This window comes from Prunus persica, chromosome G8 (genome assembly GCF_000346465.2).
Source record: "Prunus persica cultivar Lovell chromosome G8, Prunus_persica_NCBIv2, whole genome shotgun sequence".
Taxonomy (NCBI): Eukaryota; Viridiplantae; Streptophyta; class Magnoliopsida; order Rosales; family Rosaceae; genus Prunus; species Prunus persica.
In genome coordinates, this window is record NC_034016.1 from 20096255 (window position 1) to 20120070 (window position 23816).

The following is a 23816-nucleotide window of genomic DNA, read 5'->3' on the forward strand; positions in this document are numbered from 1 at the left end:
GCTTGATGAAATATTTGTTTTAGTTCTCTAATTACGTTCAAGTTAATCAACATGTCGATCCAATGGCGTAAGTTGACCAAATTCTGAGAATTTGGATTCACCAAAACCTGTTGATAGCATTATTATTGGCCTCTACATTTCTCCAATTAATGGCAGAAAGTGTATCTTACAATTTCCCAATGAATTATAAAATAGAATGAAAAACATATCGGTGACCTTTCTGTGTGCCAATTAGGGAACAAAGAAAATTGTAAAAAAATAAAAACAGATCGAAAATGAGCAAATGCAACAAAATTATAAATAAAACCAGCACCACCGAAGGGCCAGTGAAATGCCGGGATCATATTGTGCTCAGGCTATTCTACATTCCTAAAGCTCTCGCTTGTACGCCAAATCTTTTTCTGGACGATAAACACTACGTCATCATCTTGCTCAGAGCCTCCCTCAGCATCAGCAGTGGCCACTGCCTCCCAGTGTAATGCCTTCATATATTTGTTTATGAACTCCACCACCTTCCGCTTGTCACGGAAAATGACGAAACCTTTGGGCCGGAGGATCCGATCCATCTCAATCAACAAATCTACACCACTGCATCCTTTCCTTTCAATGTCAGAGAAGACAGTCCATGCATGAAGCAGATCATAGGTTCGTGGGTAGGTTGAAAAAGCTTCACACCTGACACAAGTTTGCAACCAATGAAGATATATCAACATTTTTGATGCAATGCTACAATGTCAAAGAAAGTTGATCTCATGTCTATATGTAAGCCTGAGAACATCTCAAAAAACATTTTAAGGTAAAGAAAAAAAACTGTATGTGGCAGCAATGGCAGCATAACTATATAGGTCGGAATTTCTGCAATGCCTTCGAAACACCAACGACCACCAATGGTTTAAAAATCAAATATGTTTCTGATCAAACTTTTCATTAACTTATCAAAATTGTTAAACGTACCAACTGTGTACTGTGCCTATCAGCCCTCTGTCGTATATTATTTTAAGTGTGTTGGGTACGTCTTCTGGCACCACATTCATAACCCAAACATCTTTGTTCTTCAAAGCAGCTGCAAATGAACCCAAGTTTGCCTTCATGTCCATCACATTCCTCAATGTGTCAGAATTGATCTTTGGGCTCAAAAGATTCCAGTAACTGTCAACTCTTTGCTGCCAAACTTCCTGCATCACATCAATCCTGTCATATACCAAGTATTTGTATGTCTGTATTTTTGCAAGCTCAGATGTTACCCAGGCAGAGCAGACATGAGTTATGCACAGAAAAAAAGAATGTGAAGATTACCATGTCCTTTTCAAATATATCATTAGAATAGCCGAAATCACCAAGACGGGGAGGCGGTGAAGTCAATCGAGCAGGCCAAGGAGCCAAACCACTTCCCCTTGCTCTATGGCTTTCTGAAAAGAAAACACCAGCAAAATATATTTCAATAATTAACTGATGTTATTACCACAGATGATAATGCAACACAACAAGAGGACGCATATTAAAGTAAAAGCCGGTAGTGCTTGAATATTAAAGATATCTTTCTCTTGCCAAAATAGCCATACACAGAAAAGCTCTTGGTGCATGAAACATGATAATGTCTTTAGTAAAACACTTTTATTTGACATTATAACAGTCCGAAATCTTATGAGAGATGAGTGTTGGGTTGAGGGGAGTTGGGTTATGGTGCTTTCAAGTTGAAGACTGGCTAAAATGATACAAATTTTGAAAGAAAATACATGATATAAAAACCGACTATTTCAGTTCAGTTCACAAGGTGCAACTTTATACTGAAAAAAAAGAAAGAAAAGAAAATCGATATTAAATCACAAGATACTGCAAATATTATCAATCTACAGTTCCAGGTGAGTTTGTTTTCTAAATTAGTAGTTCTCAAATTCAATTAACTAACATGTGATTGACTTGAAGAAAGTTCTGGCATGTTGCTTTGAGATTCCCCAAAACCACTAACAAAGCACAGAGATTATGGCAATAATTTAGAAAATGGAAGAAATAGTACTCACGGTCAGAGTATGGTGTGATACAAGCCTCCATTTTCACATTCCAGACAGCATCTGGATCATCATCTGATCTGCAGAGGGGTGGTTGAGTACCAGGCGCTCTTTCCATGTAACAGTCATTAGTCAATGGCTTGACCCAAATAACAGTTTGGTTCCTTTTAGCAGCTATTTTCCAACACATCCGTTCTACAAGCTCACTCATCGCTTTCCATATTCTCAGGTCCTCTTCATCTTGTGCATAGGCTTCAGGAGACGAGTAGGCAAAATAACCTCCTGGTCTCAGTACCCTATCCAACTCAAGGAGAAGTATCCCATCCCTTTGAAGCCAATCAATCCTACAGCGAGAACAATGTGCCAGTTCGAAAGATCTACTAGGATAAGGGAGTCTCTTGGTCCCTAAAACACCAAGGTATGCGGGAATCCCTCTCTCTAATGCAAACTGGATTTGATTTTGATGAACATCATTAGGTGCCAAGGACATTGCAATAATATCAGAAGAAAGCAGGTATCCCCCGAAACTAGCAACACCACAGCCAACATCAAGGACTGTCCTGACCTTTCCTCCATTATTTAAAATGTTCTTAGAAAAGTTGAGCATCTGCCAATCCAAACCAAAAGTAATCATTTTTTTATCATGAAGGAAAAAATAACAAACCTACACGATCTCTAATGACTAGTCACTTTTTCCCCCAATATGAAGGGCCACTGACTTACATTAGCCATTGATGCGATGTACTTGTCAGCTCCATAATGGAAGTGAGTACCTCCTCCAGGAAATCCAATCTTTTCACCTTTGACAACCATCCACTTTTGGTCAGACTTCTCAGTTGCAAGATGCGTGTGAGGTATATTTGCTTTCCACACCTCGTCTCTGCTTTTAGGCCACTTGATTGGGATCTATTTCCATAAAAACAGATGAACAAATTCAGACTATAATTCAAGTCAAAGTTATGGTACAAAGTTTCCTCACTCAAAATTCCATTCAAATATAAAGACTTAAGCAGGACCTCACCTTATATCCAGGTGGAGGTGGAATCAAACAATTATATCGCCTTTCAGGCAGTGGGCAGTGTCTCTCGTAATGCTCCATCACAGACAGATCCAACTTCAATCTTGTTTCGTAAATAAGGTTTCTGTCTAAGCAAGGAATGAGTTCTGAATGTCTATCATCACAAACCTGCAACATCAAAAACAGTCAGATTAAGACTTGGATTAGTTTAATATGTACATACATATATAAGAGAACTCAGACAAATTATTCGTTAGTATAAAGTGAAATGACAGAGGAAAAGTGAGCCGGGACAACTGACCGGTATGCTCTTCAATATAATACCATCCTCTTCATCTTCACCAAGTCTGGAAGGCGACTCCTCAACATCCTCATCCACGCCCAAGTAAGTAGAGCCGAATTTTCTTATTTTACTGCCATACTCCAGCGCAGAGGAACCATTTCTTTTAGAATACAAATACAGGAGACTACAAATGGCCACCAAAACTAGAACTGAGGTGATCAAACGCTTCTTTGGGCTCCCATCAGCTCTTCCCCGCGACATTGTTGTAACCAATAAGACAATTAGCCCTCTACTTTGACTTCAACATGCAGAGTTCAATATCAAGCTACAAGATGCCAGGTCCAGTTTCACTGCAGGGGGATGATCAGCCAACGTACTTTAGATGCAGCTTCAATCACAAAAAGAAAGCTTCAACTTGTTAGTTCCAACTTAATGAACTAGGTACCCCTTAGATTACAGATGCAATGCCGGAACAGAAAGAAAATTATCCACGATGCAGCAATAATTCAAACCTCTAAACATTAACAAATAAGATTAAGACCATTCGATTCATCACTTCAAGTAAACCCCACAGAAGTTCTATTTGGCTTTACTTTATTTTCCTAATAGGAAGGAAGACAACCCCATAACTCAATTTAGTAAAACCGCAAGATTTGCAACAAACAATCTATCATATTATAGGAAAAGGAAAAAGGTATTAACTGGTGATCTAAGATATTCTTTATTTCATTAATAAAAAAGAAAACCAGAAAATAACAATTAAAAGGTAGTGGTTGATACTCACAATCCGGCACCAGCCAAAAACCAAGTGAAACAAGTACAATAACAACTAAAACTCAATCACAGCACACTAGAAATGAATTCAAATCCGACCCAGTTCATTCAAAGAGGAACAAATCTGGAAAAAGTACCGGTACCTGATTTACATACATAGAATAAATGTCTGAAATATAAATGGTATATAACCCAATGGCACCAAACAAAGGATAAGAGTGGAGAAGAAGGAGGGTAAAAGCGGGAAAATAAAAATGTAAACATCATCATAGGCTAAAGCACACCGACAGTTGACAGTTGCCAGCTATAAATGTGACACCTTGAACTTCAACAAACAAGAACTGACAGAGATTGATAAGACCCAGCTCGTGAAATCACAAAAAGGGTCGGCAATATTAACTCACACAGCTGAAAATGGTCGATTTGAATCTTATGCCGACATGAGAATTCTTACACATATAAGGAAAGATGGAGTTTTGGGCACACCAAAATCAGATCTTTATTCAAGAAACACAAACAGAACGAAAGTTGAAGATAAATAAAATTGGACAAAACAAAGACTCAAAATTTTCAATATGGGCATTGCAGAAACAGAGCAAGTAAGTGAGATTGCACACTGTTAATGGATCTGAAGCGTACATGGGCCTCAATGTTCAATGAGGATTGTACAAAGGACGTACCTGCTTCAAAGATTGGGCTCGCAGAGAGAGAGAGAATCTGAGATTGAGAGATGGGTCCTTACTGCTTATGAGTGAGCAGCATAAATACGGATATAAAGAATATTAATAACAATATGGGATTGAGAAATTGACTGGGAGTGAGATCTATTCGAGTAATAAAAAAAGAGTGAGATCTAAAGACACTATCACAAAGAGAGAGAGAGAGAGAGAGAGAGAGAGAGAGAGAATCAGAGAAGCGAGAACGCGGGTTACACGTTGACGGTGTGTAGAACACGACAGATACAGGTTGTCGTTTGGAGGCGATGAGTGAGAGTGGAATTGCATACGCGCTTTCCACACCTCACATGGGAAATTTTGGCGCATGAAAATGAAAGGCTTTGCCTTTTTTACTTTTTTTTTTTGGAATAAATCATTGATGGCAAGTTGCAAGTGGCAGCTCTGGCCAAGAATGAAGATGGCAGGAAGAGCCCACAATCTTAATAGAGAGGTTGATATTCCATTACCATGAAGTGGGTTGGCAATTTACCAAAAAGAATTAAAGTAGGTAAGGTAATTTTAATATACCAACAAAAATTCAGTGGGCAAGCCTTCACCAAACCCTTCTTATTTCATAATCATATCATATATGACAAGATTATGAAATTAGGTTTTTGGCACTTCTTCACTTTATCTTAATACCACCACTTGACAATTGAGTAGTTTGATGTTTTTTTGTCAATGCATGACATTGAATTGGGAATTTTTGTAATATTTTCTTACATAATCGTCTAGTGTTTTAAACTGTCGATCTCAACTGTTTAGTTTTGAGTTTATATATGATTGTTTTCGCTATTTTTTGACATCTCACAGTTGAAGTTCATGACATTCTGGCTATAAATGCAAATGGCATGCAGTGCCCCTAGAGGACCAAAAACGAATATAAACGAAACCACTTTATGTGGATTTTTGGTTCAATTATGGATCATCTTTTATAAAATCATTTTCAATAAAGCCTTTCCCATTCAAACGGGATGTCGTTTTTGGTCAATTAAACAGTTATTTGTCGCGCGGTGAAAACGGTCAAAAACCAAACTTCACGAGCTCCTTCAACCGACATCTGCAAAGCTTCAAACTTTACGCAACCCCCAACCAGAATCAGACAATTCATTTTAGGGTTTTTATTATTCTCCCTAAAATCCCAAATCGAATCTCATCTCCCACTCATTAACCATGGCCAAGAATATTTCAGAATCTTTGAAAGGTAAAAAGCGCGCGCGAGAGACAGATACCGAAGCCGAAGCCAGCGATTTCGATCAGATTTTATCGCTAGGTATATTCTCACTATTTCCACTATAAAGAAATTTACTATGTTTTACACTTCAATTGATCAGTTTTCAGTGATTGAAGATTATGAAAATAACTTCTTTATATTTGGTTAGTAAAAATAGTAATCAGAAAGTTAATATCTTTTGGCAAATACAGAGGAAAATCTTACATTTAGTGACACATTGGTGGCGCTTCGCATAATGAGAGCTCAGTTTCCACAGAGTGACAAGGTTAGGATTTTAAAGTTTTAATTTTGGTGTGATTGTTTTGGCTATCTTTCTACTTTGCTGTAAAGCTGAATCACAAGCAGCTCAACTCATTGAATAGTTGTGCATTGTATGTCTATCTTTTTGTGGTTTACCAAGTATTTCATACTGCTCAAAGTAGTGGTTAATCAGTTGTATTAGTTGTGGTCCTTTTATTTTTTGTTTTTCTGAATATGGTTATTTGACTGATGCCTTCTTTTCAGGTATCAGTTCAGCCTTTCATTTTGCGGTCACAGTTGTATAGCAGTGTAGAGGATAGAACCCAAGTGGATAGGGATCTAGAGGTATGTGAAACTTGAAAGAACATAACAGAAATTTGTTTGAGTGCATTTTTTATCGGCTTTATACGAGAGTAATAATGGTGTTGTGAATCACTTTTGCTTAAGATTTGAATCAATCATCTCAGTTACTGATCATAAGATACAGAACTTATTCTGGGACTTGTGCAAATTTTGTATACTCAAGAAATTACATGATTCCCAAGTTCAAATTAGAGACCTTTGTTTCTTTGGAGCCACTGTGGGATTTGATTCCAGGTGCTTGGGACAATGTCGCTTTACCAGCTAAGCTAGATGGCACCTCTTGTCTTCAGGAATCTCATGTGATTGACCTAGGCTACTTTTTTTTTCTCTGTGCAGAATCTAAGAAGGGAGAAAGTCCTGCGCATTTTCAAGTTAAATACTGGGCAAGATGATCATGCAATAATGTTTTTTGATGACTATCTATGCCAGGTTTGCTTACATGGTTTTCTCGATGGTTTTGGTGTGTGTTTCATCTAATTTTGATCCTTATCAAAACCTTGTAATACAGTGCATTGATGAACTTCTTTTGCTCTGTATACATGCGTGTAGATGGAACGAGTTGTGAAAAGATTGGAAGAAAAGAAGGACAGTGATATTCTTGAAGTTTTTAAGTGGTTTAAATCACACGTCCTTGATAACAAGCTCGAACCTAGTATTGAACATCAAGAACTTGTGAGTGATTGGAATATCAGTCTACTTGGAATGTTTATTTATTTTTCTACTCTCTTTATTACATTTTCTACCCATCATAAAGTGCTGTATATATCTACTTGGAGATGAAGGGTTTAAGGCAGTTTAATGTTTTAATGGAATAATGCTTGAACAAGTCACTCTGTAGATACTATGCAATTGCAGTCTGACTGAAAAATGTTTTGCCACAGTGTACACTATTAGCTCTTGGAGGAAAGGTGAAGGATGAACACATCTCCCTTTTAATCAATTCTGGCCTCCTTGTAAGTGAAGTTACTCCTTAATCTATTATGTTGCTGCTGTTTGAATTTCATGATTCATTATGGTGCATTTGGTGCCTATGTTGTTTTGTCTGCGGTGTTGGAAACTAACTCCAGTACTGAATTGGTTTAGAAGATTCTTCTCTTTTATCTGTTCTTAGAGAATGAAATAACATACTTTATTACAGTTAAACTAGTAAAATAGCTTAAACTAAACAGTATTTGATTTATATATTTTCCCCTTAAGATTCCTTTCACAAACTCTTTTTCTTAATAGGGACTGTTTCCCCTTATTTCTGTTTGTTGGGTTTCTTTTGAAATTTTTTTATGGTGTCCAGCTTTCTAACTATGGCATCTACTTCTAGACTCGGCAACTTATTGACTCAAACATTTATTGGTTCGCAATTCCAAATATCGGTTCAGTACTTAAAGGCCTCTCTCAGGTAATGATCAGTTTGTCACTATATATTTTTAAACCAAATACACATGGAATTCCTTATGCACCTTTTTCATTCTATACCTTATGTAAATAGGCTTTCATCAGACTGGAAGTTTTCACCTTTGATACGGGGTCAACTTTGTAAACTCTTAGGCTCCTAGATTAGAGACGTAGCTTTTGGCGTTCAACACAACATGAGTGTGGGATGTTAGCTTTGTGATTTTGAAATCCTGCAATTATATGTGTGTGTATATATATATTTGTAAGTCTTGAACAATTAAATTGTCTAAATTTAGAATAATTGTTTCCTCTTTGTTCAGGGAAGAAAGGAAGTTCTTTCTCTTCTAAACCGCAGGAGATACAAAGAAATGATGCTAGCACCTCTAGAGAAGAAGCTTCTTCGATATTCCCCACTTGATATGAGATTTCATCTTCGTGATCTGATAGGCTCAGGTCATCTCAAAACTGCCAAGACACCAACAGGCTTAGTTGTTCGAGTCTCAAAAGATTGAAACCGAGAAGAGTATTTGCTCCCCATCGATTGATGGAAAGATTGCATTTCTTCTCTTGGCTGTCAAAATAGGTACACTGACTTATGCTTTGAGGTCATCATTGGCTTATTACGCTACATATAAATTCTCCTAGATACATGACCAGAACTTTTGCTGACTATCCAAAGTGGACAAGCAAAGATATCATATCAGCAAACCGGCCCAACCCAAAGCCTAAGCAGAATGGATAAAACATAACGTATCTTCTCAGCTAGGTCTTGTATAATTCATTTTTATCTACTGTTTGGCATCCATATGAATTCAATTCTTCTGATTGGATTATCCACTTATTTATTTTTAATACGTTGTACATCATCACCATTGGACTCATGTAAACTCAGTAGGATAATGCATTACAATACATTACATTAGCATTAGGTGCTCCTTTTTCTACACATCTTCAGCCTGGTTTTATTCCATAATACTAATAATTCTGTTATATCAAAGCTTTGGAGCCAAATCTTCACCAAGCCATAACCTCTTCTAATTGGTTTCTACCTGATTTTTCTTTTGGGATAGGACTGGGTGGGTCAGAAGATTTGTTTTAGTAAACAGGCTTTGTCAAATGATTGCTAATTTGGAACAGTTAGGTGTCTTTTGTACTTATTAACGACATATGTTTGGTGGTCAGACAAATGATTCATGGAAACAGAAAAAACCAAGTTAGCATTTTAGTTGGTTCTTGCTAACTTGGAGAACATTTTCGTGCTTTTGTTGGTTAAAGCAAAATGTTTGTGTCCTGATTTTGACATAAAATGAACAAGCTACAATTAACTAATCCTTTCTTGTATGTTAACATTTGTTGCTATTCTTGATGTGTGGATAGGGTCAATTCCCTAATCTTGGTCGTTAATTGTGCTCAACACTTGAAATACACGTGTTAACTCGCTATACCGTGCCCGTTCCAATGAATTCCACTGAAAATCCCCATGCTAGTTGAAGCAAAAAAAAATTAGATACACGGGACGTACTACGTTGGATGCTAATAAAATTGTGGAATAACTTCTAAAGTAGGAACAATCTTCATGAACCACACAAGAACTATAAGTGGTAAGCATAATTTTCCATGGACGATTGTGTGGAGAGGATTAATTTGCTTGCTTGGGTCAAGTTTAGCCTCTCCTACTCTGAACTCCCAAAAGAATAAAATTGTTTAGATTCTTCTGTTCATGTATTTGCTTTTAGCACTGAGAAAACAAATTGGGTAAGAACTGTCAAATTGAGATTATTTGTGGAGGGGTGCAATGTTTAAATAATTAAGTAAATTGCAGTCACGAGCAGATTTTTGGTTTTCTAGGCATTTCTGTCTTTGTCAATACTCGGTTTGTAACAATTTATGTTTGGATTTTGGGCCATTAATTTGGACCTAATCTGCCAGAACTGATGACATGGGGAAGTTCTTTTGGAGAGATTTGGTGGTAATCTTGGACACCACTCTATCATTGTCTTCTTGTCATCTTATTTGTTCCCTTCTGTTATGAAACTAACGTCCAAGTTGAATTGCTTTGGACCACAGGTCCAAAAATCATTTACTTTTTCTCCTTGTCGACATGAGAGAGAGAGACTCGAAACTCTTAACTGTGGTTACGAAAGATAAGCGCTTTACCACTAAAGCGGACAAGAAAACTCATAGAATGACACGTAGCGGAATGAATTATTTGAATAAACAGGTATAGCCAAGGGAATATACCATTTTAAAGGATCGAACAACTTATTTTAGCTTAAAAAAACCTTGACATCAATTAATAAATCATTTCAGAACCTTCCCAGTTAACAACTTCAGGGTCTTCAATTTGGAGTTGGGGAATGATTAATCTGGCAAGCTTCCTCTTGGCGGCGTGTCTATAGTTTATATAAGCACCCACGATTAATCTGCTAATTAGTTTATTCAACTGCAAAACTAGTCACACAATTAAACTAGTAACGTCTGTTTTATTAATCCGATATTTTATCTTATAATAGATATTTAAATGTCTTTGCCGAGAATTTTTTTTTTTTTTTTTGGGTAGAAATTATTGATTGTTTTGGAGATTCTAGTGCATGCATTATATGTATGTACTGTAGTAGTCTGTATCAAGGTAGGTTTGGAAACCTAGTTTGATTGAGATATTTTGGTAGATTTAGAAATAAGTCCAAAAGTGATTATATACACAGTTCCGAAAAAAAAAAAAGTTTAATGGTTGTGTTGGTCAACACGAATTTGACCAAAACCCAATGGGAAGAGAATATATGTACTTACGTAGTTAAAATCTTGATTTGAATTAATTGGTAGGCAGACACTTTTTGACTCGGTTATATGTAGAGATTAGTTATAAACCTTTTCGTGAAAGTTAAGTATTACTAATAATTTACTTAGTTAATCCCTTATGCAGATAACCAACATTGTTTAAGCTTTGTTTTAGAATGCTTAATTACCTTTGATTATTTTTGTTAATTACGTTCATCATTTCCTTGATCATGATGGAAACCCAAACACGTTTTCAACATTGTCTTCTCTACAACATTGTCTTGACATGTAGGGCTAGATTTCACTTTAATCTTGGTCCTCTCATTTTTTTATTATTATTATTTTTTTCTATCCTTTGATGCTCTCTGCCTTCAATTGAATTAATTATGTAGCTAATTTCCCTCACCAATTTTTTTTAATTTTTTTTTAAAAAAACCTTTAATTATACCACTAAACTGAAAATTGAAAATTGGTGTTGCCAAAAATTACAGAGGCAAACTGATGTGAAGGGACTGTGCTAAAAATAGAGATGAAACATACAGCTGGAGTTTATACGTATGTACTTTTAAGTGTATATATTGAGCCAAGCAAAATGCAACATGCATGTGACATCTGGATTTTGGTCTGCTGTCACTATTTTAGCAAAGGAACTTGTATCGAAACGGGATAGCACTATTTTGTTATTCTTAACCAGCCATAGACTGCCACATGAAAAAATTATCAAGTCTGTTATGTCTCGATTGGTCCGAAATAGAAAATTATCACCTAATATTAACCCAAGAAAATACATATATATAACATTGATATGACACAACACTCTCTATATATTTTTCCATGAAAAATCGCATGGGCAATAATTGAGTAGCTAGCTAGCAAAGAGACACCTGGAAGTTAGATTATAATTACCTTTAAGAGATATTTAGTCACATATTTATTTTTAGCACTAATAATATAGATAAACTCTACACAATTTAATTTCTATAAACAAACCCAAAAAATGACAGCTGGCCCTATCGAATTTAATTTTGATTATTAAATTACTTTGATACCCTATTGAGTGTTTTGAGTTTTTTCAATTAGATTTTAGGGTTGAGTTTGTTTTAAGAAATCAATGGCAGTTTTGTAATTTAAAAGAAGTTAAAAGCCTTTTTATTATGTTGTAAATGAGCTTTAAGTGTGTTTCTAAAGTCCATTTCATATATGATTTTTTATAATTTGGGCTCCAATATTGGGTATAATAGTGAATCTCCCTACTTTTTATTCCCTTGGATCATTCTTTTTCGCTTTTTAGGTATTTCATTTGAAAAAAAAGACCAAGCTGATTGCACTTATATATAGCTGGAGAGATTTTTTTATGACCCGATATAAAAACGTGTAGAATCGCTAATACTAGTCCTAAATTCTACCGACACATTATAATAATTTGAGTGAATTCGTAACGCTACATTAGTATGTATACGTTATATACAACTGGCTTAAAATAGAAAGTTTCCGTTTTCAACGTTTAATATATGAAACTAAAGAAATCCCTAACACGACAATAATGAATAGTAGATTTATTATTATACCATTACCATTACCATCATCATCAGTTGGCATGAAGTCGAATATACCATCCAATCTGCAACAAGACGATCAGTTTGGAATCCAAAGCGCATATAGCTAACCTGGACACATTGAAGTTCATGTTGTTACTTTCACGTACTAGATTGGATTTGATAGCGATGCAACTATACTCTGCCTCAGTTATCTTTCCATACATATACGCACACCAAGTGCCCACCACAAAAACTGGCTTTGGAAACATTCTCAGCAAATTATTGATTATTGGATTTAATCAAAGCCACGGCCATGGCTCTAGCAAGGCATGAGAAGGCATATATGATATGCGGCTCCCCAGCAAACGTGCCGTCTCCAAAACCCAATCAAAACTGCGAGAGTCTGTTTGGTTAATCATGCGATCGAACAGTTCGTTTGGCATGCAGTGCAGCTCTAGAACTTGAAGGCATACAAATCATTAATTATTTGCTAATGATGGCGACGAGGGTGTAGCCCACCAAACTTATATAGAATCTCAGAATATTGATGGAGAACATGATTGATAATTAATATATATTTATGGTAGTACGGCCAAGATGTTATAATATAAGTGGATATTTATTGAAATATCAACCCAGTCGTCCACCCAATATAATACGTGTACAAGTTACAGCATGCGTCCGTATTTTAATACTATTCTATAATTTCTTGTGATTTGCTAAATGATACCTGAAATTGCTGGGCACGTGTCAGGTAAAGTATAATTAAGATGGAATATATTGTCCCTCTCTAAAATTTGTAAACAAGTTAAAACGGTCATCTTAATTTCATATAGGTGCTAAGTTTTTTACTCGCTTGCTCCAAAATAGTATTGGAGCTGACATGTTATGGGATCTGTAAGACGTCTAATGTCTGCCTTTAACTTAAAGATCACGGACTCTAGGGATCAGTATCACGGTGACAGCAACTGCTTTTGCTTTCTCTCTATTATTGGAAGGTGAAAGGGGGAAAATGGGAAACAAACAATAAGTAATTAGTAAGGCCAAGTTCAAGATTGAGATGTCGATGAATTTCAAAGATTGATTTTTTTATAAACAGTGAAAAGAAGGTTTAGTTAAACTAGAGCTTTCAACCACTAGTTACTCTCAAGCACACACACTATGCCTTGCAGATCATGGTCTAGGGTTTAAAGAGAGGGACCGCCCGGGCTTCAAAAAAATCCGGATTTCCAAGGAAATAATGCATGGAGCAATCAGCATCCACGTACTCAAATGAAAAGCTGTGTGGTTTGGGTTATGTGATGTGTGTATCATTGAGATGATGATCGATGTGTGAATAATTAAGAAAAGAATGACGAGTACGTACTGAATACGAATTCACAATACTATTTATATCGTCGATACTTAATTGATATTTGGATAAAATATCGACCACTAAGTATTAATAATGTACCAAATACTATAGATTCGTATGGAGTATCGGTCAATCATTGCCCTAAATAATTTTGTATACATTGCCTCATGTGATAATTGTGCATGGCTCTTTTTTTCTCTTCCAATTGCCTCTATGTCTACATACGCAGGCAGAGTGTGGGATCACTCGTCCTTGGCGGCGCTAATCAATAACAGGCATGCATATTTGATGAATATGATTTGAATTATGCATATTTGGAATCTAACACTTCAATTTCAACCCTCCTCTCACACGCTTTCTGCCTTCTTTCTCTCTCTCTCTCTCTCTCTCTCTCTCTAGAAATCAGAAGTCTCTGCTGCCACCTGTTGCCATAAGATACGTGCTGAGTCACATCCAAAGAAGCACAATTATTTTCTGTGTCCGAGTGTCTCCGAAGTTTAGCCCACAATAAATAAATAAAGATTAATTGCTAATAATAATAAGTTAATAGCACCAACAAATATTTGTTTCGTGTTGTTGTTGTCATCTTCTTCACCGACGTAGTTGGCGCACTGCTTAGTATTGCGAAACTCACGACCTTTAAGCTTCATGGAAAAGAAGCCATCAAAACCAACTCGACCATGGATTCTATAGAAACAGAAGCCATCACTGGCAAGGACGGAACCATAAATTTTTATAGAAATGGGCTATTATTTCTTATATGGGTAAAGATCTAAATAAAATTCCATTTATTTTCTCATAGGAGAAAACTTGAAGCTAACTGAATATCTGTTTGAATTTTTGCTTGGATAAATTGGGTTAATTTTTGTAAAATGAACTGTAGTGCCTAAAAATTAGCATTAAATTTCTTTTTTTTCCAAACTTTGCACTAGGCTAGAGCCCACTTCCTTGATCACTAGCTAGCTCTGGTTGCAAACCCTGAGATGATGAGTAAGTTTTAAGAGACGGTATTGAATATATTTCGACGTATAATTCAGATTCGAATTAGCATATATATTTGATAAGAGAACAGTTTTTATCATACGAATATAAACTCGAAACTTTAACCTAACAACACAAACACCATGAGGATGGAGGATGATATATCAATCTTTACATTTACAATAGTCATAAATTAACTGTGCTCCATCGATCTACAATTAATTTCTTTGAATATATATGATTAACTCCCAATCACATCGACCTATGCGTGTTCAACGATGCTTATACTTGTAGAAAACAATTTCCCGCGTTTTCAAGCTATCAGCAGAATCTTTCTGATTTGGTTACATTTTTTTTAATACAAATTTTCTAAAGTTTGTATGATAAAGACATAAAGTTTTATAATTGTGCATGTTACACTCTAATCACATGAACCTTTGAAAATCCCATTTTATTTCAGAACAGAATCAAATACACTGTATGCAATTCCCTATGATGGCCATGTATATTTTTCTCTTTTTGACAGAAGAGAGATAATATATTATTATGGAGGAAAGCAAAAGGTACAACTAAAGTTTTATACCAAAATCAAGAGGAATAGACGAGCATCTATGCACAGAAGCACTCGGCCGTATATTTTTTGACAAAGAGGAATCTAAATCAGGTTAATTATCATCACGCTGCCTAATTAGGATTAATCTTGTAGCTGAAGCTTTTGTTAAATCATGTTACTTAATGATATATATACAGATTAACATGCAATTCTACACGAAAGCTCTGGATATATATATAAAGGGTAAAGCCATCTTGAAATTATTCATAATTTATATAGTATACTTTTGATCATATATGTATATAGAAATTACACCACTCAAATTATGATTGTAACATCCACAATTCCAATCATGTACGTGAGGACAATCTGCATGACCCTAGGGCCTTTTCATTATTAATTAGAGAAGCCAACCTTCTGAGATTCTTAATTACCCACAAGTATTTATATAAAAACCTTTCATAATTTACAAAACTACAACCGAAATAACTGCAGCCGTTGGTTTCAAAATGACTCGTTGGAGTTGTCACTTTCTTGAGATGCAAATCGATGCATACACAGTACAGAGATTTTCTTCCAAAAGCACAATTTTGCGTGATAAAGTTTAGCTGTAGCACAATCAGGTCTCATCCTAGACTGCAAATTTTTCTAAAGTGTATAAATAAAGTGAAGGCTAGGAGGAAAACTTATCTTTCTAAAAGGTGGTTCTGGAATCTAAGAACAAAAGTTTGGCCAATTTTATTAAAGGTAAAAGTTGTCGAAGAACCCAATTTTCTAGTTTGGGCACGACTTTGGATTGGCGATCTGGCCATAGACAACGACTTCTCTGCTACAACTACGGAAGCAGCCACGCGATGCATCTCTCTCCCTCACTATAGATTTAAAATTCTCTTATGTAATACGTAACGGGAATGCACAAGATTGTTTATCGTTCGATGTTGTATACTCTCAATATCATTAAATCGAATGAGTTATTGTATAATAATATGCTTAAAATAGTAAAAAGTTATTTTCAACGAAAACTATGCAATTCTTAGGATAATCATTGAAATGATATATTTTGAAATATTCAAATATTGAATTTGTAGGGCAATGAAATGATGTCGATCACTGATTAATAATATATATCCAATTATACATCACACACAAAGGAGAAAAGTTGTCAAAGAAAACAAGAGACTGCCATGTATGCATCAACTCAATACACATTTGACACTGATTCAGAAAGGATGTGATTGGAAGATATAGACTGGATCTAAGCCTTGCATTAAAACTAGGGCTAGGCCCCACTTAGTTATGAATTTACGAGCAATTAAGGTTTATATATATATATATATATATATTTTAATCACATTAGTTAGTTGATTATACCATGGTTGATGTGTATTTCTTACATCAATTATTTTGTTGTTATTTTACATAAGGAATATGCCATGAAAATTCTATTCATTTTCATAAATTTTTTCCCTAATTGGTATTGTTGAACCCTCGTAGAATCCACTCTATACGCAAAGGTTGAGAAAAATATTTAAATAACTTGATTATATTGATATTTTTCTCTAATTCTATACCATTACTTGATTATATTGATACATCAACGTCACATAATGTCATCAACTAATATGCGACCCTTTCTTTTTTGATAAGAAACCAACATCGTAAACAAAAGGTGGTATATTCAAACATTATTATCTTTTCATGCATCCTCTTATAAAGAACAAAAAACAATATTGTAAAATATGCGTAAATGCATATCTATCCCATAAAGAGCCCATAACTTATGGAAGTGAATTTGAGTAAAAAGACACTATATATGAAAGGAGAGAGGAGGGGGCCAAGAAAGAAAGCATTGGAGGAAGATCAAGCCGTCACTCATTCTCCAACATCATCCTCACCTAACAAAATTCCCTCCTTGGAAATAAACCCTAACTCTAGCATTCACAATCATTTGCATTATCTTTCCTTGGTTTTTTTTTTTTTTTGGATGGATATTCATCATATGATTTTGAAAATAATAATCTTACACGTCACCCTCCTCGTGACGTGTCCCTTTAGTATGTGATTTCACATGTCTCCCGGTTACTCCCGTTAATTTAGGTTTATGGTGTCCATTATTACAAGCTAATTGGCCTACTTTGAACACTAGCTAGCCTATGATCTTTTTTGGCACTCAATTTTAGGATTTTGATTAATTAATTTGGTCTACGTTTTGAGCAAGAAATGTCAGGGACCCACCTTGACCCATCACTGTCTTTTTTTTTTGGTTTTAGAATATTGATTCAATTTTCATATATAATATGTGGTTGTTTTTCCATTAATAACCCTTCTTTGGTGGCTAATTAAATATAAATACACTAAAACAAGAAAATCTTCACGGATTATGTTTTAACTTTTTCTTTTTTTGTGCAAAGTCAGAAAGACAAGGGAGAAAACTCACACACATAAGTACCATAAAACTTGAACTCAGGACTATTCGGAAGCACACTAAAAGTCGAACTAATCTAACTACGTACACACCATTGTTATTTTTAAACTTTATTGAATTCGGGTTAATTAATCACTGTTTTCCCCGACAGGATCATAAATTAAACCACCATTTTGGTGACTGTCAGCATCGTTCTCTTGTTTTTTTCATGCCACATATATAGGTAGAATATGACATATCATCCGAAGAGGTCCCGATTTCACAAGTAATCCTACAATGGGAATTTAAAGGGCATAATTGTCCTTTTATTAACATATTTATCCTAGGGTTTGAAGTCACACTCACACACGTACTGAAATTTTGAGCTCCATTATTTTTTTTTTTCTTCTATGGATGTGTTTGTGCTGGCAAAACCATGCTGAGCTGGACCCCAGTCCAGTCATCATCTACAATATTATTAGCATACCAATTATAATTAGAATGATACATGTTGTGACAAATGCACTTTTGTCCGCATTTTTCATCATTATTATTGGCCTTTTACAAAAATACAAACCTAAAAACAAAAATAACAAATCAAATTAATTAATTTAGATAAGCATACAGTGTGTATGATGGGCCTGATGTCGTTCGTAGATCATTAGTGGGACCCAGTTTTCAAAGACAAAAGCCCGTGAGCCCCACAATCACATTCACATCCATCCAAAATATTCTTATGTGATCGAAATTTGTACAGATGGGACTCTTCCAAGTTCATCATTCATTTAGTACCGGTTTTCATTTTCTTCCAGCAATTGGTGATTTAAATTATTATTTTTCTCTCTTGAGCTGTCCATTTTCGATCCCAAATTAATGAAATTCTTCACGTGCCTTTGGTAATTTGATTGGGCTTTAGCTAATTTTATAATATATAAAACTTACGTTGAGGGACGAGAGACATTCTTGTAGGGTTCAATCCACATTCTATTTCACTAATTTAAACTGTCTATTTTATATATATTCATTCAAAGATTATTTTTATAAAAAATTCACTCATATTATTTTTTCCTTGAAGCCATGGCCGGAACAATTAATTATTCATAATTATTACCATTTTTAACAAATCATGTTATGCACGAACGTCATTGGCATAAGACAATGCAGAAAAGCTTCTTTATGGGAGTCTTAACAAGGCATGCAGCCACTAAACGCTCTTCAAATTCAATAGCATCACCATATATATATATATATATATATATATATAAAATAATACATAATAAAAAAGATTAAATTCATTAATACGGTACATCAGTAAATATGATAGAAATAGTTTTAACGTAAATTTGCATATAAGAACCATGTTCATTTTCATGATAAATTAAGAAAGTAGCCAATTTTTATAATGTAAATAAAAAGGGGTATTTTGGAGGGTTTCCAATAAAATTATTTGGCTCCTTGTCCATACATTGGTGTAGTATAGCCTTGAGGCATGACCCCCACCATAACTAGATTTCTTGTAACTTTGGTGTTTCTTGAAACTTCCTACTATAACTAACTGGTTACACAAGCATGACCTGCTGCTTAGAAAGAATATTAATATTGTAAGAATTTCTTAACTGGCCATCATGGCCTAGGGAAAGGACATTATATATATATATCATCCCTTTGCCCGTATAAATATAATCCCCAACCCTCCTTTGGCCCTCTAGAAATCAAAACCCTCTTTTTTAAATCAGCTACTACACTCCATCTCTCTCCCACCACATATACATAACCTAAATTTGCTTCCCAACTTCCCAAAACTACTAGTTTCCAAGCTCCATCTTTCTATTAGCTTTCTGAGATTAGTTTCCTTAATTAAAACAAAATCAACTTGATTAAGTGTAATTATGGGGCTTAGAGACATTGGAGCTACACTGCCTCCTGGGTTTCGGTTCTATCCCAGCGACGAGGAGCTGGTCTGCCACTATCTGTTCAAGAAGATCACGAATGAGGAAGCTTTGAAGGGGACTTTGGTTGAAATTGACTTGCATATCTGCGAGCCATGGCAGCTTCCTGGTACGTATGTAGGTTAAGGTTAATTAATTTCCATAATCACCTTTTTTGAATTAATTTCCACGCGCTTTCTTCTTTATTCTTCTTCTTCTTCTTCTTCTTCTTCTTCTTGAATCTTTTTGCTCCTCCCCCACCACCTCTCTCATCTTTTTCATATCATCAAGGTGGTCGAGATGGCCATGATTTTTACTACTTTTCAATAAAGTAAACTGCTCCGTTTTAAAGATCATTCTCTGAAACAAATCATCTCCAAAGACAAATATTTTTTTTTTTGGGGGAGGGGTGGTCGGAAAGACAAATATTTGTTTATGTTGTTGGTGCTTTTGTCGTGGTGGATGTACGTATAAACAGAAGGTGTTTGAGTTTTCAGGACAAGCTAGGCAGAACACAGAGGGAGAGAGAGAGAGAAGAGAAAATGGCAATTTCTTGCTATATTTTTGTTTTATTTTCCCCAATTCTTTTTACCGACTTAGTTCTTCAATCATTTGCCTTTAAATTCGTTATAGAACTAGCAAGAAATATTAGGAGAATTCAAGCACACTTTGAAGTCCAAAGTTCACACATAATGTTCAATCTCAACGTATATATTAAGACTTATAATTCTCACTTAAGGCATTTACATTTACACACACAATGGGTAGGTAGTCATGATAATTGCAATTTAATTAATTAAAACATATATCGTAATAAGGAGAGTAAGATCGGAGATATACACCGTGATATTTATGAGTTTTTCTTGTTCAATCGTCGATGTAACTTCTAATGGAAGAATATTCATATCAACCGTAGGAATTTCTAGTACTTTGTCATCCAACGGACCCAAAAGCAATTGCGTTTATTTCATCTCTTGGGTTTGCCACAAACAGCAAGCACTAGGCATGCTTATGAAGGTTGTTTAGTTACCACAATACAAGTTTTTATTGCAAATATAGGAGAGATAGTGTTCATATACGTAAGTATTCCTTATATCCTTAATTTCAAAACAGCCCCCTCTCTCTCTCTCTCTCTCTCTCTCTCTCTCTCTCTCTCTCTCTCTCTCTCTCTCTCTCTCTCTCTCTCTCTCATGCAAATCGTGTGGCTATGATTTGATCATTTGCTGCCAGCTGTCATGTGCAAAATTCGTCTTTAGTCTCCCACACACACATCGCAACCGTCCATTTGAAGTGGGACCTTGCTTGAGTTATGAACGGCCCAGATGTGCACCACAACTTCCCAGTTCATACTATACCTTAGCTAGATGTAGATGAGATCGATCCTCTGTTCATAATTTCTAGCTAATTATAATTATCCGGATCCTTATCCTTGTTATTTCAATTAGGATTAATCATCTACCTACCATCCGTACGTTAATTATAAATATATATGTATAGTTGCCTTGCCCTGATCTGACAGGATCTTTAAATAAATTATACCTTAATTGTGTTCATACCTTAATTATTATGGGGCAAGTTTCGGATAAGGAAGAATTAATTAGTATACAAAATTGGGTAAATGGTTAATTTTTTTCCTTTTTTTTTTTTTTTTGGGGATAAATGAAGTAAATTGTTACACGTAATTTTCCCTTGTAGTGAAAATATGACCATTCTTTTTCAAGGCATGCATATCACTTCACACACACACTAGCTACCAGCTAGGTAGGAATGTTTAGCAAAATCATGGAAATTTCCTAGTTCAGAGAATCAGAATGAATTTTGCTTTTCAACCCTAATTGTCTTTAATTAGAGCATCCTGTTTCCTTAGATGTTGTGGTGCCTACCATTTTCTTTGGCTACTTTTCGTAGACACAACTCATAGCTCGAGTGATGATCTTGACTTGCCAACACATTTGGTAATTCATAAGAAGGAAAAGCCGACCATAAAAAAATAAAAAAGAATTGTTTTATTTTATTTATTATGTGAAAACTAAGATTCATTGAAAGCAATATATATATATTACATAGCAAATGTCACTTCACTTGCTTTTGACAAATTTACAGGCAACCGATCGTTATTCATTTGATAGGATAGGACCTTGCTCATAACTTTTTTTTTGCCATAAGTTGGTATTAATGACAAGAATGATAATGCTATATACCTAATTACTAATTAGCAACATGCATGCATGTATAATTGCCTTGGCTTAGTATGCTAATATATACCCTAATATCGAAATTAATTTTATTGAAGAGGTGGCAAAGCTGAATGCCAACGAGTGGTACTTCTTCAGCTTCCGTGACCGCAAGTATGCCACGGGGTTTCGAACCAATCGGGCAACGACATCTGGGTACTGGAAGGCAACAGGGAAAGATCGGATGGTGATGGAGCCAGGAACAGGGGAGATTGTAGGGATGAGAAAGACTTTGGTGTTCTATCGGAACAGAGCTCCTAATGGAATAAAAACTGGTTGGATTATGCATGAGTTTCGGCTGGAGACCCCACACATGCCTCCTAAGGTAATTTCGTTAACATTCCTAGCTTCATATTCTTTATACATCTAATTTCCTTATAATACTATTGAATTATTCCACATGCACACGCCACAAATACTCTTATAACATAAGATAATAAAGTTTCATATTCGGTCACGTGATGTTCAAATACACGCACGTGCTGCTACCCCCATCATTTTGTTCCACCATGTTGCCAGTTGCGACTGGAAGGGAAGGAAGTATGGGCTTCATGCATATCATGCATGGAAAATTTAGATATAGTCCAAAATTTGGAAGGAAGGTATGAGTTGGTGTATTATGTATCTATAACTCATAGTAACATTCACATGATATACAAGAACTCATTTTATCGTATGTATGTAATACATTACGTATGTGTCATACTGATGTGGTATATCGAAAGCACGATTTTAACCATGTTTTCACCTTTATTTTGCCTTTTGTTTTCACAGGAAGACTGGGTTTTGTGCAGAGTTTTCCACAAAGGCAAGGGAGAAGAGAACACCAAACTCAGCCCCCATGATTTTATGTTGGAGACCACATCCTGCACTATTCCTTTGAGCATGGAAAAATACTCATCTCCTCCAACTCAAGACCAAACCATGCCTCGTGGGTACAACCAGATGCCCTCATTTTCCACACCACCACCCCGCCACAGCCACAACCAAAGCAACTCTTTGCTGAATCTCCTCCAGTTTCCTCAGGAAAAATACAGCAACAACTCCGTTCCCGAATTAGGCGCTAAAAACGACGACGAATATGGGTTTTTATGGGACATGAGCTTGGAAGAAACTAGCTTCGAAAATGGGGTGGCTCCAGATATGGACGAAATGAGATTTGAGATGGATCACAACAGCATGGTTTTGCTCTAAATGAAGAAACACACATATTCTACAGTCCATATTAGACACATACCCGATTTGTTGATTTGTAACATATATTTATATTTATATATGTGGTATATATTTGGCTTGATTGGGAATGCAATTAGAAGTTTGTGCATGCAACTAGTCTGGTTAGGTTTTTTTTTTTTTTTTTTTTTTTATATTTCTCTCTTGTATACAGTATTGGCATTTGTATAAATATTATGAATAATATAAATTCTTTAATATTAGCTAGTGCTTTTTCTCCAAGTAACAAGTTCTGTGATATTATTCACGCGTGCCATCTTCATCAGTCGACAGTTCAGGACTTGCTGTTTGCAGGAGTATTATTCTGAATGTCTGGCACAAATGGACCATGGCTCTCTTGTCTGTTTATAATTATTGCTTGAAAACTTAAAATAGCCATCTTTGTTTCTGTTGATTTTGACAATTCAAAGCACTATACGAAAAATATACAAACAGGATAATTGGTAGGAATAAATTTGATTCAAAAAATCTTCTATTTTCATCTTCTTCTTAGCTTTGATAGCAATTAATACTGAATATTGTTCATGACAGATTCTAAGAGACAAACTCCGAGATATGACAAAGGGAGATTAACGTATATAATTATCTTTCAAAAGTATAATTATGAATTTGGGAATCCCACAAGAGAGTTCAAACTAACATATGTATATATTCAACACACGATCAACAAATAATTAATGATAGAGCATCTTCTTTATCCCCTTAATTATCAACTCAACTACCATTCTTGCATATTAGTATTATTGAGTTTTGGATGCTCCTACTTCTTCTTCTTTTTTTTTTTTTG

The 23816-nt window shown here is 35.4% G+C and overlaps 3 protein-coding genes across 8 annotated transcripts; 2 read left to right on the forward strand and 1 right to left on the reverse strand.

Moving 5' to 3' along the window:
- LOC18768016 (probable methyltransferase PMT3) lies at nt 97-4950 on the reverse strand. Of its 4 annotated transcripts, none has more exons than XM_020553701.1 (8): nt 4765-4950; nt 3329-3660; nt 3031-3195; nt 2733-2915; nt 2022-2616; nt 1297-1409; nt 955-1175; nt 97-675 (listed from the first exon to the last, which is right to left on the reverse strand). In XM_020553701.1, exons 2-8 carry the CDS (start codon nt 3569-3571, stop codon nt 357-359), a joined length of 1839 nt encoding a protein of 612 aa, XP_020409290.1. In that variant the 5' UTR covers nt 3572-3660; nt 4765-4950; the 3' UTR covers nt 97-356. The 4 variants fall into 4 exon arrangements, with proteins under 4 accessions (XP_020409290.1, XP_007200303.1, XP_020409288.1 ...); XM_007200241.2 differs by having other exon boundaries at nt 3329-3698; XM_020553699.1 differs by lacking the exon at nt 4765-4950 and adding an exon at nt 4489-4507 and having other exon boundaries at nt 3329-3698.
- On the forward strand, nt 5704-8972 carry LOC18768322 (serine/threonine-protein kinase 19). Of its 3 annotated transcripts, none has more exons than XR_002269487.1 (8): nt 5704-6073; nt 6226-6299; nt 6539-6619; nt 6974-7066; nt 7187-7309; nt 7519-7590; nt 7926-8030; nt 8347-8972. XR_002269487.1 is itself a non-coding variant. In XM_007201254.2 (8 exons), exons 1-8 carry the CDS (start codon nt 5974-5976, stop codon nt 8536-8538), a joined length of 813 nt encoding a protein of 270 aa, XP_007201316.1. In that variant the 5' UTR covers nt 5755-5973; the 3' UTR covers nt 8539-8972. The 3 variants fall into 3 exon arrangements, 2 of the variants coding, with proteins under 2 accessions (XP_020409291.1, XP_007201316.1); XM_007201254.2 differs by having other exon boundaries at nt 5755-6073; nt 7953-8030; XM_020553702.1 differs by lacking the exon at nt 7926-8030.
- On the forward strand, nt 19236-23251 carry LOC18767318 (protein CUP-SHAPED COTYLEDON 3). Its single transcript, XM_007201807.2, has 3 exons — nt 19236-19692; nt 21856-22121; nt 22571-23251. Exons 1-3 carry the CDS (start codon nt 19524-19526, stop codon nt 22988-22990), a joined length of 855 nt encoding a protein of 284 aa, XP_007201869.1. The 5' UTR covers nt 19236-19523; the 3' UTR covers nt 22991-23251.

What these genes read in the sequence shown, in the direction of transcription:
- LOC18768016 (XM_020553701.1), bottom strand. Translation starts at nt 3,571, where the DNA reads ATGTCGCGGGGAAGAGCTGATGGGAGCCCAAAGAAGCGTTTGATCACC. An exon ending in ACATCGCATCAATGGCTAAT is followed by an intron (nt 2,617 to 2,732) that starts GTAAGTCAGTGG and finishes TTGGATTGGCAG; the next exon opens with ATGCTCAACTTTTCTAAGAA. An exon ending in ATAGGCACAGTACACAGTTG is followed by an intron (nt 676 to 954) that starts GTACGTTTAACA and finishes AACTTGTGTCAG; the next exon opens with GTGTGAAGCTTTTTCAACCT.
- LOC18768322 (XM_007201254.2), top strand. Translation starts at nt 5,974, where the DNA reads ATGGCCAAGAATATTTCAGAATCTTTGAAAGGTAAAAAGCGCGCGCGA. An exon ending in AAGTGGATAGGGATCTAGAG is followed by an intron (nt 6,620 to 6,973) that starts GTATGTGAAACT and finishes TTCTCTGTGCAG; the next exon opens with AATCTAAGAAGGGAGAAAGT. An exon ending in GTATTGAACATCAAGAACTT is followed by an intron (nt 7,310 to 7,518) that starts GTGAGTGATTGG and finishes GTTTTGCCACAG; the next exon opens with TGTACACTATTAGCTCTTGG.
- LOC18767318 (XM_007201807.2), top strand. Translation starts at nt 19,524, where the DNA reads ATGGGGCTTAGAGACATTGGAGCTACACTGCCTCCTGGGTTTCGGTTC. An exon ending in CGAGCCATGGCAGCTTCCTG is followed by an intron (nt 19,693 to 21,855) that starts GTACGTATGTAG and finishes ATTTTATTGAAG; the next exon opens with AGGTGGCAAAGCTGAATGCC. An exon ending in CCCCACACATGCCTCCTAAG is followed by an intron (nt 22,122 to 22,570) that starts GTAATTTCGTTA and finishes TTGTTTTCACAG; the next exon opens with GAAGACTGGGTTTTGTGCAG.